The 17,676-nt window shown below is 41.3% G+C and overlaps 2 protein-coding genes across 2 annotated transcripts in view; one reads left to right on the top strand and one right to left on the bottom strand.

The window, feature by feature from the left end:
• The window catches only part of KLB (klotho beta), a 35,953-nt gene extending 25,251 nt beyond the window's left edge, over positions 1-10,702 (top strand). The window contains 3 exon segments of the mRNA XM_008701411.2: positions 4,166-5,078; positions 5,081-5,305; positions 7,992-10,702. Coding sequence (XP_008699633.2) covers positions 4,166-5,078; positions 5,081-5,305; positions 7,992-8,353 — 1,500 coding nt within the window. The 3' untranslated portion in view covers positions 8,354-10,702.
• Positions 10,703-13,664: 2,962 nt separating this feature from the next.
• Positions 13,665-17,642, bottom strand: RPL9 (ribosomal protein L9). The gene is made up of 8 exons (XM_008701412.2): positions 17,582-17,642; positions 17,098-17,144; positions 16,893-17,008; positions 16,191-16,286; positions 15,041-15,173; positions 14,344-14,424; positions 14,012-14,126; positions 13,665-13,756 (listed from the first exon to the last, which is right to left on the bottom strand). The coding sequence occupies exons 2-7, from the start codon at positions 17,141-17,143 to the stop codon at positions 14,020-14,022; spliced, it is 579 nt and encodes a 192-aa protein (XP_008699634.2). The 5' UTR covers position 17,144; positions 17,582-17,642; the 3' UTR covers positions 13,665-13,756; positions 14,012-14,019.
• Positions 17,643-17,676: the final 34 nt, after the last annotated feature.

Raw genomic sequence — 17,676 nt, 5'->3', positions numbered from 1 at the left:
GGCCGGGTCAGCTCTGTGGCCGGCTGTGCACCGGCCACGTACCATGCAAAGTGAAGTTGTTAAGGTCAACTTTTTAGAGGCAGATGAGCCCTTAGAGACCTCCTATACCAAAACCTTCGTTTTACAGATTAGGAAAGTGAGACCCATCAGTTCATAACTGAGACCTAAGTGACTTGCCCAAGGTAACATAAATAGTGGCATAAATAGCGGTTGTAACAGGCAACCCTCAGGACCCCATATTTACAGTGCTCCTTTCAAAATAATAGCAACTATTTTTAAGCCCTTATTATGTGCCAAGCATATAACTGTTGTATATATGCACATTCTCTCTCCTCAATCTTAAAACCCTCATTTTACAAGCAAGGAAATTCAGGCTTAAGGAGGTTACATAACTTGTTCAGGGTACCCAGATCTGTCCGTTTCCTGACACCGTGCTAGAAGACCTCATAAGACCACACTATGGCCTGTATTCCAGAAGCATATGGAAAAACAGCAAGGTCTACAAGGGATGGGACCACACCAAAGGGCTCAAACCATGAGTGAACAAAGTTCACAGGTCATGAATCTCAATCCATGTTGATACTTAAGCATGATTTAGTAAAGCCTCAGAGATAATAATGGGGGGAAAGATACAGAGTAACCCAAATACAGAACTGACTCACCTTCAGCTTGTGTCCCCTGTAGAGCCGACTCCTTATCCTGTCTCCTATTCCTATCTCCTCCACATGGCAAAGGCATGCCATCCTTTCCCTACCACTTCAGATGGGTTTATATTTTCTATAATTCCACACCCAGCAAAGAAAGATCCCAGGAGAGACAAGAGTTTCTGCCTGTATATGACCCAACCTGTAAGTGTCTGCCTCACCTGAAGACCTATTTGTGTCCCCGTGATTGACCCTGCAATTGTCTACCCCATCTGGGAACCCTACCCCTACTCTGAGGAGCAAGAGTGAATCACTTGGGTCAGAGGAAAGCAATTCTGTGATCAACCAGTTCTGAGTTTCATGCTTACCCCTGGAGCCCAGTGAGGCATCAGCTTCCCTTGAACTTGGACTAAGAGTGAGGATGAATTATTTGCCAAGGAGAATTAGAGTGTTTTTTTAAAAATCAGAGGATGTATGGATAGATGCCAAAAACCCAGATGTCCTCCATAGGAAGACTGACAAAATGAAAGTAACAGTTTAAAAATATTGGTGTGCCTACCTACAAACATCCCTATCTTATTTTCCCCCAGCCTCTCCGTATTCTTTTCTCCTCTAACGTTTTGTTTTGAGAAATTTCAAACTAGTACAATAAACGCCCATATTCCCTTCATCAAGACTGACCAATTGTTAACATTTTGCCACATTTGTTTTATCTCTCTTTTATAAACCAGTGAAAAGTGGCAAACTTTATTACATTTCACCCCAAAGTATTTCTACTCAAATGTGTCTCCTAAAAATAAGGACATTCTCCTATATCATTATAAATTATCATACCCATAATATTTAATATTGATTCAATATCACCTAACATACATTCCATATTCAAATTATCCTAAATGTTCCCCAAATGTCCTTTATAGATTTAGAAAAAAATTTAGATCACGAACACAAACAAGGATGACACATTGGTTGTCCTTCATCTTTAGCCTCCTTTAATTCAGAATAATTCCCCCAAGTTCATGGTATTGGCATATTTGAAGATCCCAGAACAATTGACTGTAGAATGTCTCATGTTCTGGATTTCTTTGTTTCTTTGTTGAATTTGATAAACTTCTGGGAAGATACAACATAGATGAGGTTGTGTATTTCCCAATATATCACATCAGGAAGCACAAGATGCCATTGTTTCATTATGGAAGATGTTAATGTGTTGAAGTAGTAGTTACCACATTTCTTGACTCAGGTAGCATTTGCGAGATCTCTTAACTGAAAGGTACCTTTTCCATGTGTGATTAAGAAGTAATCTGCTGGTGACACTTTGAGACCACATACATATCCTGCTTCCCAACAACATGTCACTAATGGTCTTAATATTGATTCATAAACTTTACCTGAACTATTACTTTGCAGATGGCAAAATGGTGAATTTCTAATTATTCCTTCTACACGTATTAGGTAATCCTCTTAATTTCAGTGCATTATAATTCATTACTGTTGCTGTTTCATTAGTTCTTCTGATGCTCAGATTATCTCAAAGGTGGCCAGTGGGACTCCTTCAAACTGCTCCCCTGTGTCTTTCTGACATTTCCTTTTCAGTTTTTAAGTACATCCTTATTTTTCAGGTGTAAGATGTACCAGCATCACCTCATTCTTTTCCTGCCCCAGACTGGAAAAAGCCATTTCTCCAAGGAATCCAGGATCCTCTTAAGGAGGAACAGAATTTTAGAGCTAAGCACTTGGGAGCTAGGGTTGAGATCACGGTTCACCATCTCCAACTAGATCTCTTAACAGATGAATCACACCCACTTGCTAAACCAAATGCTTTTTGGAGGTTTTTAAAAGACAGGTTTTCATTTGATCTTGCCTTACCTCATAGCAAGATTGCTCTTTGTAAACACCCTTTCAGTATTATGATGCGCTGAGGTTTCAAACCCTGAGATTGTCAATCTAAGATAAAAGGATTTTACTCAAATAATTATATGCAGATTTAACTTCATGCTCACATGATCAATGTTCTCTCGGTTTAATGTTCTAGATAACTGGTTGGCAGATGGTAAGTGGGCAGTGATATGGTTTTGTAATTAGACTATGAAGGATGACACATGAGAAAACAATTAGAGGGTAAATATTTACCAAAGGTTAATTATCATTTTTTCCAGGTGCATTTAAATTCAGCCATAGGAGGAAAAAGTACTTTAAAACAAGTACAGAACTTTTATTTTCTCTTATTAATTTTGAGTTTGGAAATGTTTTTCTTACACCCTTTTCTGTTTTAATTTAGACTCAAGGGCCTAGCAGGCAATTTTTGCAACCACGGAAAACTAAACCCAAGTTATGACTACCTTATGTTTATAAACTGCTTTAGAGTTGACAGAGCGCTTTCCCAGAGTCATTGACTCGTCACCAGACACCTGTGAGGAGGGTGAGATTACTCTGTCACTACACAGAGTTGCAAAGCCCGAGTTTCAAAGGGGCAGAGTGAGGACAGGAGTCCAGGATTATCTCCTTAGTGGGGGGGCAGGGTACGACACATCATCAGATCCAAGAGTTGATTTGGGAGTTTCTGGGGTATATTTTACTGTTTTCTCCAGTCACAAGCCAAGTACCTTGCATAAAGAGGGTGTTCAGTATTCTCCTGTTGGATGAATAAATGCTGTGTTCTCACAGGCACATGGATAGGGACAACATAGATGCACTTGCGGTATCACTTGGACTTTTCAAATATAAGGTGTTAGAGAGTTGCATTCAGCAAACGCAAGGGGTCATCTGCTACACCATCCCACTGGCCTCTTGTAGGGACTATGGCTGGGTCAACCAGCCACCTCTAACTCCAAGTCCTGGTCTCGGTGAAATCCTCTACAACTAGAATTTTAACTTTGCTGTCAAGTTATGGCAGGGTTTGGAAGGTCCATCTTTCATGATTCCTTTTAACTGAGGGTACCAAGCCCAATTTCCTGAGGCATTTGAACAGAACCATGTGAGACCCCACTATGTAAGTTCAGTTTTTAGGACAAACGAACTAGAAAACATTTTTTCAGGGTCTTCTGAAAAACAACTTGTCTTCGAAGCCAAGCCCTGGGTGTGGTTCCTTCCCTGTTTTCTGGTCTCCCTGGGAGATTTCGAGAGCCAGGAGGGAGGCTCACCCAGCAGGCCTCTCCTACGGCATCACCAGGACAACTGCAAGAACATGGAGGTCGTTGTGAAGGCTACATGCTTCATTTACTTTCTCTATGGTCAGGAAGAGGCAAAATAGGACGGGGCCCTTCTTTCTCTTAGACGATGCATGCTAAGGGCCTGCCAGGTGTGCTTTCCGCTTGTTTTTCCAGACGCCTGGCTGGCTCAGTCCGTTAAGCATCTGCCTTCAGTGCAGGTCACGATCTCAGGGTCATAGGATCCAGCCCTGTATCTGGCTCCTCAGAGGCACGCCTGCTTCTCCCTCTGCCCCTTCCCCTGCTTGTACTCTCTCTCTCTCTCTCTGACAAATGAATAAATAAAATCTTGACCGTGCTTGTTTTTCACAGCCCAAGGTGGTGGCTTCCTCCCCACAGTTCAGCGACCCTCACCTGTACGTGTGGAATGTGACAGGCAACAGACTGTTGCACCGAGTGGAAGGGGTGAGGCTGAAAACACGGCCAGCTCAATGCACGGACTTTGTCAGCATCAAAAGACAACTGGAGATGCTGGCCAGAATGAAAGTCACTCACTACAGGTTTGCTCTGGACTGGCCCTCAATCCTTCCCGCTGGCAACCTGTCCATGGTGAACCGACAAGCTCTGAGGTACTACAGGTGTGTGGTCAGTGAGGGGCTGAAGCTCAACATCTCCCCAATGGTCACGTTGTACTATCCGACCCACGCCCACCTGGGCCTCCCCGCGCCCCTGCTGCACGGCGGGGGCTGGCTGAACCCATCCACAGCCCAGGCCTTCCAGGACTACGCTGGGCTGTGCTTCCAGGAGCTGGGGGACCTGGTGAAGCTCTGGATCACCATCAACGAGCCCAACAGGCTGAGTGACATCTACAGCCACACTGGTAACGACACCTACCGGGCGGCCCACAACCTGCTGATCGCCCACGCCCTGGTCTGGCACCTCTACGACAGGCACTACAGGCCTGCGCAGCGCGGCGCCGTGTCTCTGTCTTTGCACTCGGACTGGGCCGAGCCCGCCAACCCCTACGCCGACTCGCACTGGCAGGCGGCCGAGCGCTTCCTCCAGTTCGAAATCGCCTGGTTCGCAGAACCCCTCTTCAAGACCGGGGACTACCCGCCGGCCATGAGGGACTACATCGCGCTCAAGAACAGGCAGGGGCTCTCGCGCTCCGCGCTGCCGCGGTTCACCGAGGAGGAGAGGAGGCTGGTCAAGGGCGCTGCCGACTTCTACGCGCTGAACCACTTCACCACCAGGTTCGTGATGCACGCGCGCCAGAACGGCAGCCGCNNNCGGACAGGGACGTCCAGTTCCTGCAGGACATCACCTGCCTGAGCTCCCCCAGCCGCCTGGCCGTCATGCCCTGGGGGGAGCGCAAGGTGCTGAGGTGGATCCGGAAGAACTACGGCGACGTGGATGTTTACATCACGGCCAATGGCATCGACGACCAGTCTCTGGAAAACGATGAACTCAGGAAATACTACTTAGAGAAATACATTCAGGAGGCTCTGAAAGGTGAGATTCGGGGCCTATCAGATACAGTGGAATGACATTCCCAGCTCAGGTGAACGAAAGAATGAGGGGAGAAGGTGCATTCGTGACAGCGCCAGCTGATTGGGGAAAATTTGGCAAGTTTAGAAAAGTGGTTTTAAAAAATCAAAGAAACACAAAACAAAAACAAATCACCTTAAATCTCACTCCCCCAAACAAGCACTGTGGGTATTTTGGATTACGTGCTCCCCCCATATGTGCTAGACAGTTTTAGTACAAGTCAAAGTTTTGTATCCAAATTTTTTCTTAATATCACATTGTAAGTGTTCCATGTCATTAAAATTGCCTTAATATTATTTTAATGGTTGCTTAATCTCAACATATGGACCTATCTTTACACATTTAAGCATTTCTCTGACGTGGTTTTTTTTTTTTTAATACTAAGAAGAAAGTACCTTTGGATATAAATCGTTGTCTTCATTTCTGATTATCTTCCTAAGAAGGACTGCGCACTATGGAATTATTGGTTCAAATGTTACAAAGAGCAGTTCCCATCCCCCCTCCCCATGCAGGCTATAATTTTTTAATACTTTTTAAAAATTCCTCAATTTTATGTTTTGATGGAAGCAAACATCAGTGTTTGAGAGTATTTTACATACTCTTCCCAGTATTGGCTATCATTTTTAAAATATTTTTTAACGTTCGTAATAGACTTGTTGAAGCACCAAAAAGATCCCAGCAATATACTTATTTACTGAGCACCTAATATGGGCAGAAACTGTTCTGGGCATTATATCACCACTGAACAAAATAAAGATTACTGTCCTCATGAAGCCTCTATTTTTGTGGGATGAGAGTCAATAGATAAGATATATAGCATGTCAGAGGCAAGAAGTTCTATGGTGGAAAAACAGCAGGGAAGAGGGTGATCGGGAGTGGGGTATAGGAGTAGTTACAACTCTAAGGCATGGTGGGGGGTGTGTTCAAAGACCTGGAGGAGCAAGACAGCAAACCTGTGCAGTTGTCTGTGAAATGTTCCAGGTGAGAGAACAGCAAACGCAAAAATCCTAGTGTGGGAGCATGCCTGGCCTGTTTGACATTCAGGAAGGAGGTCAAAGTGGTTGAAGCATGAACAACAGGAGAAAGTAATCAGAGATGAGGTCAAGGAAGTAGAAGCGGCAGATCAGACATGGCTTAGTAAGCCGTCATAGGAACTGTGGCTCTTACTCTGAAATCAGCAGGCTATGGAAGTTTTTAAACAGAAGGGGACATGACCTAACTCACACTTTTGAAGAATCACTCTGGCAGCTCTTTTTGGATACATTGTAAAGGAGCAAGAACAGAATCAGGGAGGGTTGGAGTAGTCTAAGCAATAATGGGGGATTGGATTAGGTTATTAAAAGTGGAGATGGTGAGAACTGGCTAGGTTCTTGTTTTATTTTGAAGGTAAATTCGACAGAATTACTTGGGGGGATGTGAGAGAAGAGTGAAGAATGACTGTGTTTTGGTTTAAGCAACTAAAGGGTGAGTGGCCATATACTAGGTCGGAGGAGACTGGCAGAACAGATTTGTGTTGTTTGGTGTTGCATGGGTTAAGTTTGAGATGTCTATTAGACATCCAATTAGAGATGTCAAATAGGCTAATTGGAGTCGGGTTCAGAGAAGTCTAGGACTAAGATACAAATTTGGGAGTTAAGAGCAAAAATGGAGGGACACCTGGGTGGCTCAGTCGGTTTAACTGTCTCCCTTCGGCTCAGGTCATTATCCCGGAATCCTGGGATCGAGTCCCGCATCAGGCTCCCTGCTCTGCGGGGAGCCTGATACTCCCTTTGCTTGTGCTCTCTCTGACGAATAAATAAAGTCTTAAAAAAAAAAAAAAGAGCAAGAATGGTATTTAGAAACAGTAAGGCTGGACGATTATCACAAGGGAGCAAGCAGAGAGGCCTGAGCACTGGAACACTTCAATATTCAGAGGTCAGAGAGAGGAGAAACCGGTAAGAGTGAAGAAGCCAGTGCCGTAGAGGTAACTAGAGAGTATGCAATCAAGGGGGACTTTTTTTGCTGAAGATATCAGAAGTTATACCATGCTCATATGGAAATGACCCAATAGTGAGGGGAAATACATGAGAGAAGGGGAGAACAGATGGAGATGTCCTTGAGTAAAAAAAAAAAAGAGAATAAACTTAGTGTGTACGTGGAAGAGTCATCCGTAGTAACAGAAGTATGATAGGTGGATAGATGTGATGGTGGGAAATTGAAGAATTCTCTTGAGTACTTCATTTTTAAGTGAAATGGGTAGGAAGGTCATCCCTTCAAAGCACGGATGACAGTTTGAGGGAGAGGTGTGTATCAGTCAGGTGACTAGGGGGAAACCAAGTGTGGTTATTGGGCAGCACGAACAGCACAGCTGAGGTCTGGAATCAGGCCAAATAGGCGAGATTTTTCTGCTTGTGACCAATCGTGGCTCCAGTTCTTAAATTTGTTTTTGAACCCTGCCCATGTATTTTTGTATTATTTATGGATCAAAATTTTATTTCAAAAATTTTTAAGCTTACACATATTTTTATTTTTATCAATCATAAAAGAATGTCAAAAAACCCTTTAATAACAATTGCTACTTTAAGGTTAGCTTATTTCAATGGAAACTAAATTCTTACTCAGATATCTTATAGCTCGTTTGTGATTAATGTTCATTTCTGATATTTTTCAGCACACCTAATTGATAAAGTCAAAATCAAAGGCTATTATGCATTCAAACTAACTGAAGAAAAATCTAAACCCAGATTTGGATTCTTCACATCTGAATTCAAAGCTAAATCCTCAGTTCAGCTTTACAACAAACTGATCGGCAACAGTGGCTTCCCTTCTGAGAACACGAGTCCTAGATGCAGTCAGACAAGAAACACAGACTGCATGGTCTGCTTATTTCTTGTGCAAAAGAAACCACTGATATTCTTTGGTTGTTGCTTCTTCTCCACCCTGGTTCTACTTTTATCAATTACCATTTTTCATAAGCGAAAGAGGAGAAAAATATGGAAAGCAAAGAACTTACAACACATACCATTAAAGTAAGGCCACGAAAGTTCTTAGTGAAACTGATCCTATTTATGTCTGCATGATAGAAAGTCTAAAAATTCACTCCAGTTCCATATACTGGTAACTTACAGAAGACAATTTGAAATACTAGCGGTAACCAAGGTGATGACAATCAAGGTCTCTGTTGTGTGGTCCAAATGAATTTTCTGTTAGGTGTTCACATCGTTGAATTCAGTTCTTGGATCTGAATTTACCCAGACAGTAAACTATGACGATTATCTGACAGACGCTTCATTAAGTTTAATGAGCCGTTATTCATCATTTTTCTCTAGCTTTCTTCTAGAAATACCAATAGCTTCTTATAGTAACAAATTACTTAGAAAAAAGTGCGACTTTGGCTAGACTCCACAGCAGAAATTTAAAACTCTTAATACTGGATAGTAAGTGATTGTTCTGTCACTTCTAACAAGGTGCTTTTCCCCTTTAGAAAATACACAATAGGGTAAGTAATGCTCATTTATCATCAGTTCCAGCATAGCCTCTTAAGCACATTGATCCTAGTTTGTCTCAATAGAAATAAAAATCATCACTTATAAAACAGGGAATTTTGTGAGGTCTCTCCTTATATCAGATCTGATTTAAAAACACATAACTTCCATAACTCATCTCATGGGAAGATCACAGGACTAAGATTAAGGCGAACTAGACCCAATTGCCTGTGGAGACAGCAGTCACTCAACCTCACAGTACAGCTAATTCCTCTTTAACAAATTAACAGCATTCTTCCTCACTTGGATTTTTGTGAGACGAGATCTTACATACTTAGGAAAGCTAAATATTCTAAAATGACGTAAAGGTTTTTTTTTTGTCAAGTCATCAAGGGATATTATTCCATAAGACTTGATCTCCTGAGGAGCTCCACTGTTCTGACACCATGTGTATAGAGGGACCTCTCAAAAAGGTATAGAATGCAGCTCTAGCTTGACCTTGCAACTGTGCCCCTTTGGATGCAATTCAGAATGTTGATGGTCTGAAGGAGTTAAAACTTCTTCCACTGCATCTTTTGAAGCTGGGATTAAATAAATTCTTAAATCTGAACTAGGAGTTTGACTTTATTGAACTCCTCTGCTCAAGATTCATTCAGTGTATTCTATATATTACAGGAAGAAAACCTGAATGTAAACCCATTTATGCCCATTCTTTAGGTTAGTCAACATTTAAATAACCATCCATTTCACATAGTAGCTAATCACTGTCCAAGAATTTACTGAGTCAAAGGAAAGCTTTTTTTGTTCAAAAAACCTTGGTAGGAAACCACCCCGAACTAAGGCAATTGTGATTGCTTTTCAGGTCTACCTATGTCAGAAGCCAAATTTTGTAGGTAATGGGAGATTCTAATTGATAATGCACAGCAGGAAGTTTCAAAGACACTGTAATGAGATAACACAATTGGTCAAGTAAGTGTAAAAATGTGAAATCAGGTTTTTTGGCTGGCCAAATTTGAACAGCAATTGTGGTTTTCTATTCTCCTTCCCCCACTGTATCCACTCTCCCAGCTTTGGCAGTTTTTATATTATGCTTTTTATGCTTTCAAGTAATTTAACTCATGTAGTTGGCCTAAGGCTATCCACAATTACAACTGGTTGTTTTAATGTTAACTACGTGGACAGACTCTTATTTAAAACAACCATTTGGCTGGGTTTTTTTTTTCCTTTGAGCTACATGGATTCACTGACCTCAAAGTTCCAGTGAATGTTCCTATAGGAATTATCAGCTGAACAACTTATTACCAACTTTTTAATATCCAACATTTTGAAAAAGGAATGCATATTCAGTCATAGGAATAACAAAGATTTAGAATTAAATCAAGGTTTTGCTTTTCTGGTGTCTACTTTGTGCTCTGATTACAAAGTATCTTGTATTCACGGTTTACCATTAACCTTCAATACTTAATGTCTTTACATTTAGAGCTGAAATTAAAACTTGTGTCCTTTTTCAAATTTGTTACTTTGCCATAAATTCCCCCAAATAGTCAAGTCCCAAACCAATACTTACAGTCCTAACACCTGGGAACTATAAGTTATTAAGCCATCATCATACAAGAACCGTTAGGTACATATTTAATCTAAATCATGATTAGTTATACTTATTATTAAGGTTTATCCCAAACTCATTAAATTTATAAAATATCATTTCAAACTGATCGCTTTTAACAGGGTAAGATTTTCAGAATTTAGGCCTGGGACTTGCTCGGGGGGGAAAAGCCCTCTTAAAATGTAATTAGCTTGTGTTCTATTTTGTGTGTGGTATTAGTTTGTATATTCAGTGTAACAAGCCTGTCTTTCACTAATAAGTCTGGTACATATGAAAAATATTACAACATAACCATGGTGTTGAAAGATCCTTTGTAGGGGCGCCTGGGTGGCTCAGTCGTTGGGATTCTGCCTTCAGCTCAGGGCGTGATCCCAGCATTACGGGATCAAGCCCCACATCAGGCTCCTCGGCTGGTAGCCTGTTTCTTCCTCTCCCACTCCCCCTGCTTGTGTTCCCTCTCTCGCTGGCTGTCTCTATCTCTGTCGAATAAATAAATAAAATCTTAAAAAAAAAAGATCCTCTGTAAAATCAGGTGTCAGTACATTGACTAATTGCTGAATTCTCAATGTAATTTATTCCAAATAAACTGGTTTATGCTGATTATTTATATTCACTAACAATCTGGTCAATTTTAAGAACCATAAAATATGAATAGGTCTGGTGTATAACTGAATTCCGCCCAATACTGCCTCTGCCCATCTTCCCGAGCTATGTGCGTCTTGGATAACTTTCTTTGGAGTATGTTTTCTCATTATAAAATGTGGGTATCTAAACCTCAAGAGTTGGGAAAATAACACACAAATGCTTATTATCCATTGTAGACACAGAAGACATGGGATTCTTCCCAGGGAAAACTGTATTTTCCCTTACCACATCCAACTTCAGTGAAAATCACTCCTTAGCTGCAACACCAGCCTCCAATTGTTATCCTGTGAAGCCTCACCCATCCCATCAATCCACTTCGCTCTGTGAGAAAGGACACTCCGACAGCTACCACTGCCTATCCACTAACACTCTCAATTATAACACCTTTATCCCTCTAGAATATTGCCATTTGGAAACTTCTTCCTCAACTCTCAAAATCAGTTTTGAAATCCTCAATACCTTCCAAAACATTTCTTTTCAGGCCTGTTGGTATTACTGAGTCTTTAATACTTTAATCTCCCCCGCAAGCTGGGTACCATTCACTCAGCAAATAGCTATGTGCCATGCATTATTGTTCCAGGTACCTGGAATATCCCAGTGAGAAAAGATCCATCCTCAAAAAGGTTACATTCTAACAGGAAAAAAAGCATACAATCAATACATAACAATGTAAACTATGTTACATTCTAAATGCTATGGACAAAAACAAGTGAAGCAGAGATATGTATGCTAGGATGGGGGGTGAGGGGCGAACACAATAGGCTGATCGAAGCAACCTTCACTGAAAATGTTTAACAGACCTGAAGGTTAAGTTGCCACTCCAAAGAGAAAGAACTTCTAAAGGAAAGGTTTTAAGGCAGTAGTACTGAGGAACAGCAAGGTCAGTTCAGCCAGTCTATCAGAAAGATTGAGGGAGTGGAATTTGAGAAAAGCATTCTGGCTACCGCTGAAAACAGATGAGAGGAGCACAGCTGACCAGTTAAAAAGCTATTATACTAACCCAAGCAAAATGTTCTTCATTTTCTACATTATAAAAAATTTCAAGACTTATAAGTAGACACAAGGAATCCCCATAGTTTAATCAATTTCCAGGTAATGTTTCACTTAGAACCCCATCCAACGCCCTCTCCAACCCCACTTTCAAACCAAACTATAGTTTTTCACTTATATTTCTTTAAAACTTACCAAGAATTAACTCCTTAAAACTTAAGATTAACTCCTTAAAATATCTAGTTAGTTCATTTAAAATCAAGATCTCAGTAAGATCCATACATTCCAAATGGTTGCTCACTTCTTCAAGATTTAGAGAGCAAGAGAGCACAAGCAAGGGGCGGGCAGAGGGAGAAGGAAGCTCCCTGCTGAGCAGGGAGTCTAACATGGGGCTCCAACCCACGACCCTGAGATTATGACCTGAGCGAAGGCAGACGCTTAATTGACTGAGCCACCCAGGCACCCCTTTTCTTCGTAAGTCCTTAAACATACCTTACTTTGAAGGCAGAATCCACCACTTCTCTGATGGATTTAATGTGTAGTGTGCAAGAGAAATCAAGGTTGAATGTTTTGCCTGAGAAATCAGAAGGCTGGAGTTTCCATCAAATGAGATGGGGCAAACAGAAGAGGGTGGGGGCAACCCTCCTAAGTTAGTCTAGTATGATAACACATTTAAAGTGTGACACATAGAATTAAAAGATTCTGGAAGGGTTATCAGTTTCTAAAATATCAAGAACTAGCATGTGGGAGTAATGGCTGAGGTAGGGCAGAGTGAAGATTGAGAGCATCTTGGACACAATGTTTATCATGAACACAAATTCACCTTATCACTTTGTTCCACCCCTCCACTTTTTTTTTTTAAGATTTTATTTCTTAATTTGACAGAGACAGACAGCCAGCAAGAGAGGGAACACAAGCAGGGGTAGTGGGAGAGGAAGAAGCAGGCTCCTAGTGGAGGAGCCTGATGTGGGGCTCAATCCCAGTACATTGGGATCAACCCCTGAGCCGGAGACAAGACGCTTAACGACTGCGCCACCTAGGCGCCCCTCCACTGCTTTTTCTACAAGTTACCAGTATACAGACAAGTGACTCAAGCACGCATACCTCACAAATACTCAAATTTATGCCTCTGCAAAATTAGGTACCTTCAGGATCTCCCCCAAAAGCTCTATATCCAATGAACAGTCACACGGTGTTGCCTGTCACCGGTACTGTATTCCTCTTACCTGAAATTCCCTTGTTATTCCTTCAAAGAACTAAATTCAAGCCAATTCTCCCACGAAGTTGTACTAGAAAAAACTGTTTTATTCCTTGTTACTGTTCTTAGCATGCTACTATCTACTTCTGAATGGTTTAACAGCGAAATAGTTGGAAAGGATTATTGGTTTAAGAAAGAGCCCCAAGGGTGTCTGGGTGGCTCAGTTAAGCTTCTGCCTTTTGACTCAGGTCATAATCCCAGGGTCCTGGGATGGAGCCCTGCATTGAACTCTCCACTCAGTGGGGAGCCTGCTTCTCCCTCCTTCTGCCCTTCGCCCCCACTCATGCTCACTCACGCTCTCACACTGTCTCCCTCAAATACTTAAAAAAAATTTTTTTTAAAAGAAAGAAAAGAAAAAGCCCCAAATCAGTGTAGCTTTTATTGCATCTTTAAAACATCACAAATAATTCTGAAAAATCATCCGGCATCTTGCTGTTTCTGTAGACAGACAACTGTAAAAAGAAAGAAAGACATCTGTCAATTTCCATCAATACCCTCCAAAACAAGTTTTACTCTAAATAATCTAAAACATTAAGATTGTGACTTGCTAGTTCATAGTAAAAATGCATGTCACTTTTTTTATTCTGCCATTTACTATGTTTCAGAATGTAACTCATTTTCTGCCATTACACTTCCAGTTTCAGACTTAGTAGGTTAAGACCTCTAAAACTAATGCAGTAAAGAAATTTGAAGACACAAGAACCTACCTCAGATCTTATTCATCAGCCTGCTGAACTGTTCCTTTTTCAGAAACATAGATACCATCCAAAAATTTTCTGATATCCTTGTTTTTAACAGTTGTGGCTTGCTGAATCAAAGCAGCTATTAAAGGTAAAAAGGTAGGAAATTACATTACCAGGCGAACTCATCTTAAAATAAAAGGATTTTCATTATATGCCATACTTAAAATTTATGATCTTTGGGGTAGTTTTTTGCTTAATTCCACAAATAAAAAAACTCATCCAATGAGAATACCATGTATTCAACAAGATTTAAACAAAATTTTGTAGGCATAATTAGGCATAGTAAACATACAAACCTGAGTTTGATACAAGTTCAATGTCATTTCCTTCAAGAATTAACTCATCTTTTTGGGCTTGAGATACAGAACAAGCAACACCTAAAAAGGGAAGAAGGCATTCACACAGTGTAAACATAAAATCAGATCTGTACAATATTTAATTTAAAAACATTTAAAGAAGTAACTTATTCCATTTACAATTCCACACAACAAATGAAGCTTATTGAGATTCTGATTTTACAGGACCTGACTTAAACTGGGCAAAATCTTGTGTTCTTGCTTGAATGAATCTGTTCCAGAGTAGTTCCAACAACTTGGAACAGTTGTTGCAAGTACATTTTCATTTCAACCCATTTGGCCATGAGACATTCCCAATTTTAGATGAGTAAAATGAGCTAGAGTTAGATGATTTGCCCAAGGTTGATAGAACTGAGATTTGAACCTATGCTATTAACCACTATTCAAATTTTTTCTTAGGATTTCAGTTTGCAAAGAGAATTAAAACACAGCTAACACCCTCTGAAACTACTCCAATGCATAGGTCTTCTAAGAATAACAATCAGTACAGCTACGATATAAAACTTTAACTGGCACAAAGAGTTATTACAAGCATAATCAAAATGGACAATTCTGAACTAATGGATTTACAGCCAACCCAAAACACCAGTCTTCACAAGTAAATATTTCTGAACCGTATCTAAAGGTATGCACACACCTGGCCTCATTCGAACCCTGCGGATGTATTTTTCACCCAAGAAATTTCGGATTTCAACAAGAGAACCATTCTCCTGAATAACAACGTTGATGGGGAAATGAGCATACACAGACCTCATCTTGTAACGGAAGCCCTGTTAAGTAAACAAACTATTAGCAAAGCTGAGCAATCTGAGGCAAATCCAGTTTTTGAATTTTGTACGGTGCTTACATTTATAATTTAAAAATGAAACAGTCCTCACATAGCACTTATTGTCAAGATTTTTTAACAACAGTCACCTGTACCAAACCTTCCAAACTGTATACATAAACATGTTTCTGACTCTTTAATCACTGTAAAGCTCTTTAAGGAAGCATTTATTTTACTCCTCCTATGACCACAGTAAACAATGCCAGCTTTTAAAAATAAGAACCCCAAAGCCCTTCATCTTGGACACTAGACTAAATTTTACTGAGTTACTAAGGTATGCCAGATGACAAGAATTCATACAGGCCCTCTGTCCTCAAGGAAACTTAGCCTGGTAGCAAGGATAAATAGGGGAAACATGACCCAATAGGCTTCTAATGGAGTTGAAGGGTGCCATTATGAGGTGCGCTATCAAAGGACTGAGTTTTAACACAAAAAAAGCTTTTCAGCAAAGACAGCAACATGAACTGTATCTGAAAGGCTGGGAGGGAGAGGGAGTTGTAAAGAGAACAGTGACATCAAATATGCTTTCAGGGAAGTAGGCAGGGAGCGCAGAAAGCAGATCCAGCTTTCTCTATCCCTTCAAGGGGCCCCGGTGGTAGGCGGCATGCCAACAAGAAGTCAAAGCCTACTCTATGTGCTACATTTTCTATTTAAAAAAGCCAACAAAACAAAAAACCAAACAAACGCAACACCACACATCCTGAAGCTGTGAATTTTATTTGTGTGAAAAAAACACCATCAGCCTACTATAAAGACCATCTGGTCTTTAGTCACATTAATCACTTTATCCTAAAGACCCACGGATGCCTATTAAAAAAAACTGCCAAGATCCCCTTTCCCAAATACCTCAGTAAATTACAGGCATAATCTATGTTCCACAGTAGACATTTACATTGCATACATACATTACAGCTATGAAACTTCCCCTTCCAAAACGAAGCGGTCTGATCTATCTACTTACCAGTGTAACGCCCTTGATCATGTTCTGTACGTGACTACAGATAGTGCGAACAGTAGCCAGTTCCTTTCTATTTCCCCACCACTTGTCAACTCGGAGCTGTAACAGAACAAAAACTTTATACGATTCTTTCCAGTAATAAGTAGGCTTGAAAGAAAAATCCACTTATTCACAGAATTACTCTAGATTTAAGTATTAGCCCTAATTAAAGCAACTACATACATACCCCCTCAATTACCTTTTTTACTACTATACATCACTGGACCCATTTCACAAGAGAATGTCAACCCAGAAATACTGATTTTTCATGCTGCATCGTACTTCACTCCTAGAAAGCTAAAATACCACGCTTACAGGACCTGCCCGGTTCCTAAAATATACTATATAATCAACTGCATTTAAAAAGTAAAAGTATTTTGTTCCTAACAAAATAATCATGAGGAAAATACTTCTTAACAGTATGAAGACCTTGACGCTAATCATCGATCACTATGGTACCAATACTGAGCTTTATAATTAGTCAGAATTTGTTTTCCCAACTTCACTAAAGCAGTAACACCAAAAACAAGCTACACTTTTGGACACCCGATTTTAAGCCAAAACACTGACCCTCAATTCTATAATTCTTTGAGCAACCAAATTCGGTGCTAGTACACCACTACCTTCCAAACAAGCAATGGATGCGTCAAAAAAACCGTATCTCACCCTCTTTTTTTTCTTTCCAAGAAGACTGAGTTCTACATTGATGTGATTGAAGTCCCTTCGCAGGGTTCCTCTGGGGCCCTTCACAATAACTGTACGTCCCTTCAGAGTGATGTCGACTATGAGAGAACATATTTGTGAGGCCTCGGAACAAGGTACAAAGCAGGCAATTAAGACCTAAGAAGAACACAAACATCAGGTCTCATACCATTTTCTGGAATGTCGACAGTCTGATTGCTGAGAATGGTCTTCATTCTGAAACACAAACACCTGGGGTTACGAGGCCGGCGCGAGGCCTGTTTGCGGCCACACTACCCTGGGCGGAGCTCACTCCTCCCGGAGACCGGCAAGCAGAAACCCGGGGGTGGACACAGGAGGACCCACCGGGACAGCAGCCCCCGCTGCGTTCCGGCCAGGAACGAGCAGCTCCTAAGCACGTATTATGAGCGCGGCGGGCGAACTCCCGAGCAGCCCTATTACGGCGGCGCCAACCCGGCAGGGCTGAGGGGCGGGGGAAGGCCTACAGGCCCAATGCAGGACTCGAATCCCAGGGCCGCCAGATCCATATGGCGCTCGACGCGCAGGGGAACAACCAACATAGGGGTTCGGAGCGCCAGACTCGCGCCCCTGGCTTTTCCCCGAGCGGATGACTTCAGATTCCCAAAACCCACAAAGTTCAGAAACAACCTCACCTCGCAGAAGATGCGGCAAAGAGAGAGCGTCTTTCGTCATCACGTTCTTGTAGCCCGTAAGGGCCCAGCGTATGGCGTCATGAGTGCGCGACGCT

Source organism: Ursus maritimus, unplaced genomic scaffold (genome assembly GCF_017311325.1).
Source record: "Ursus maritimus isolate PB19 unplaced genomic scaffold, ASM1731132v1 scaffold_8, whole genome shotgun sequence".
NCBI classification, from domain to species: Eukaryota; Metazoa; Chordata; class Mammalia; order Carnivora; family Ursidae; genus Ursus; species Ursus maritimus.
Note: the sequence above shows the minus strand (reverse complement) of the source record. Positions and strands in the feature narration are given on the sequence as shown.

Bases quoted from the DNA above. Each gene is read 5' to 3' on its own strand.
- RPL9 (XM_008701412.2), bottom strand. From the start codon at position 17,143: ATGAAGACCATTCTCAGCAATCAGACTGTCGACATTCCAGAAAATG. The intron at 15,174-16,190 runs GTAAGTAGATAG...TTTACTTAACAG, and splicing joins TGATCAAGGGCGTTACACTG to GGCTTCCGTTACAAGATGAG. The intron at 14,425-15,040 runs GTGTGTGCATAC...TTCCCTTTTTAG, and splicing joins CAGGGTTCGAATGAGGCCAG to GTGTTGCTTGTTCTGTATCT.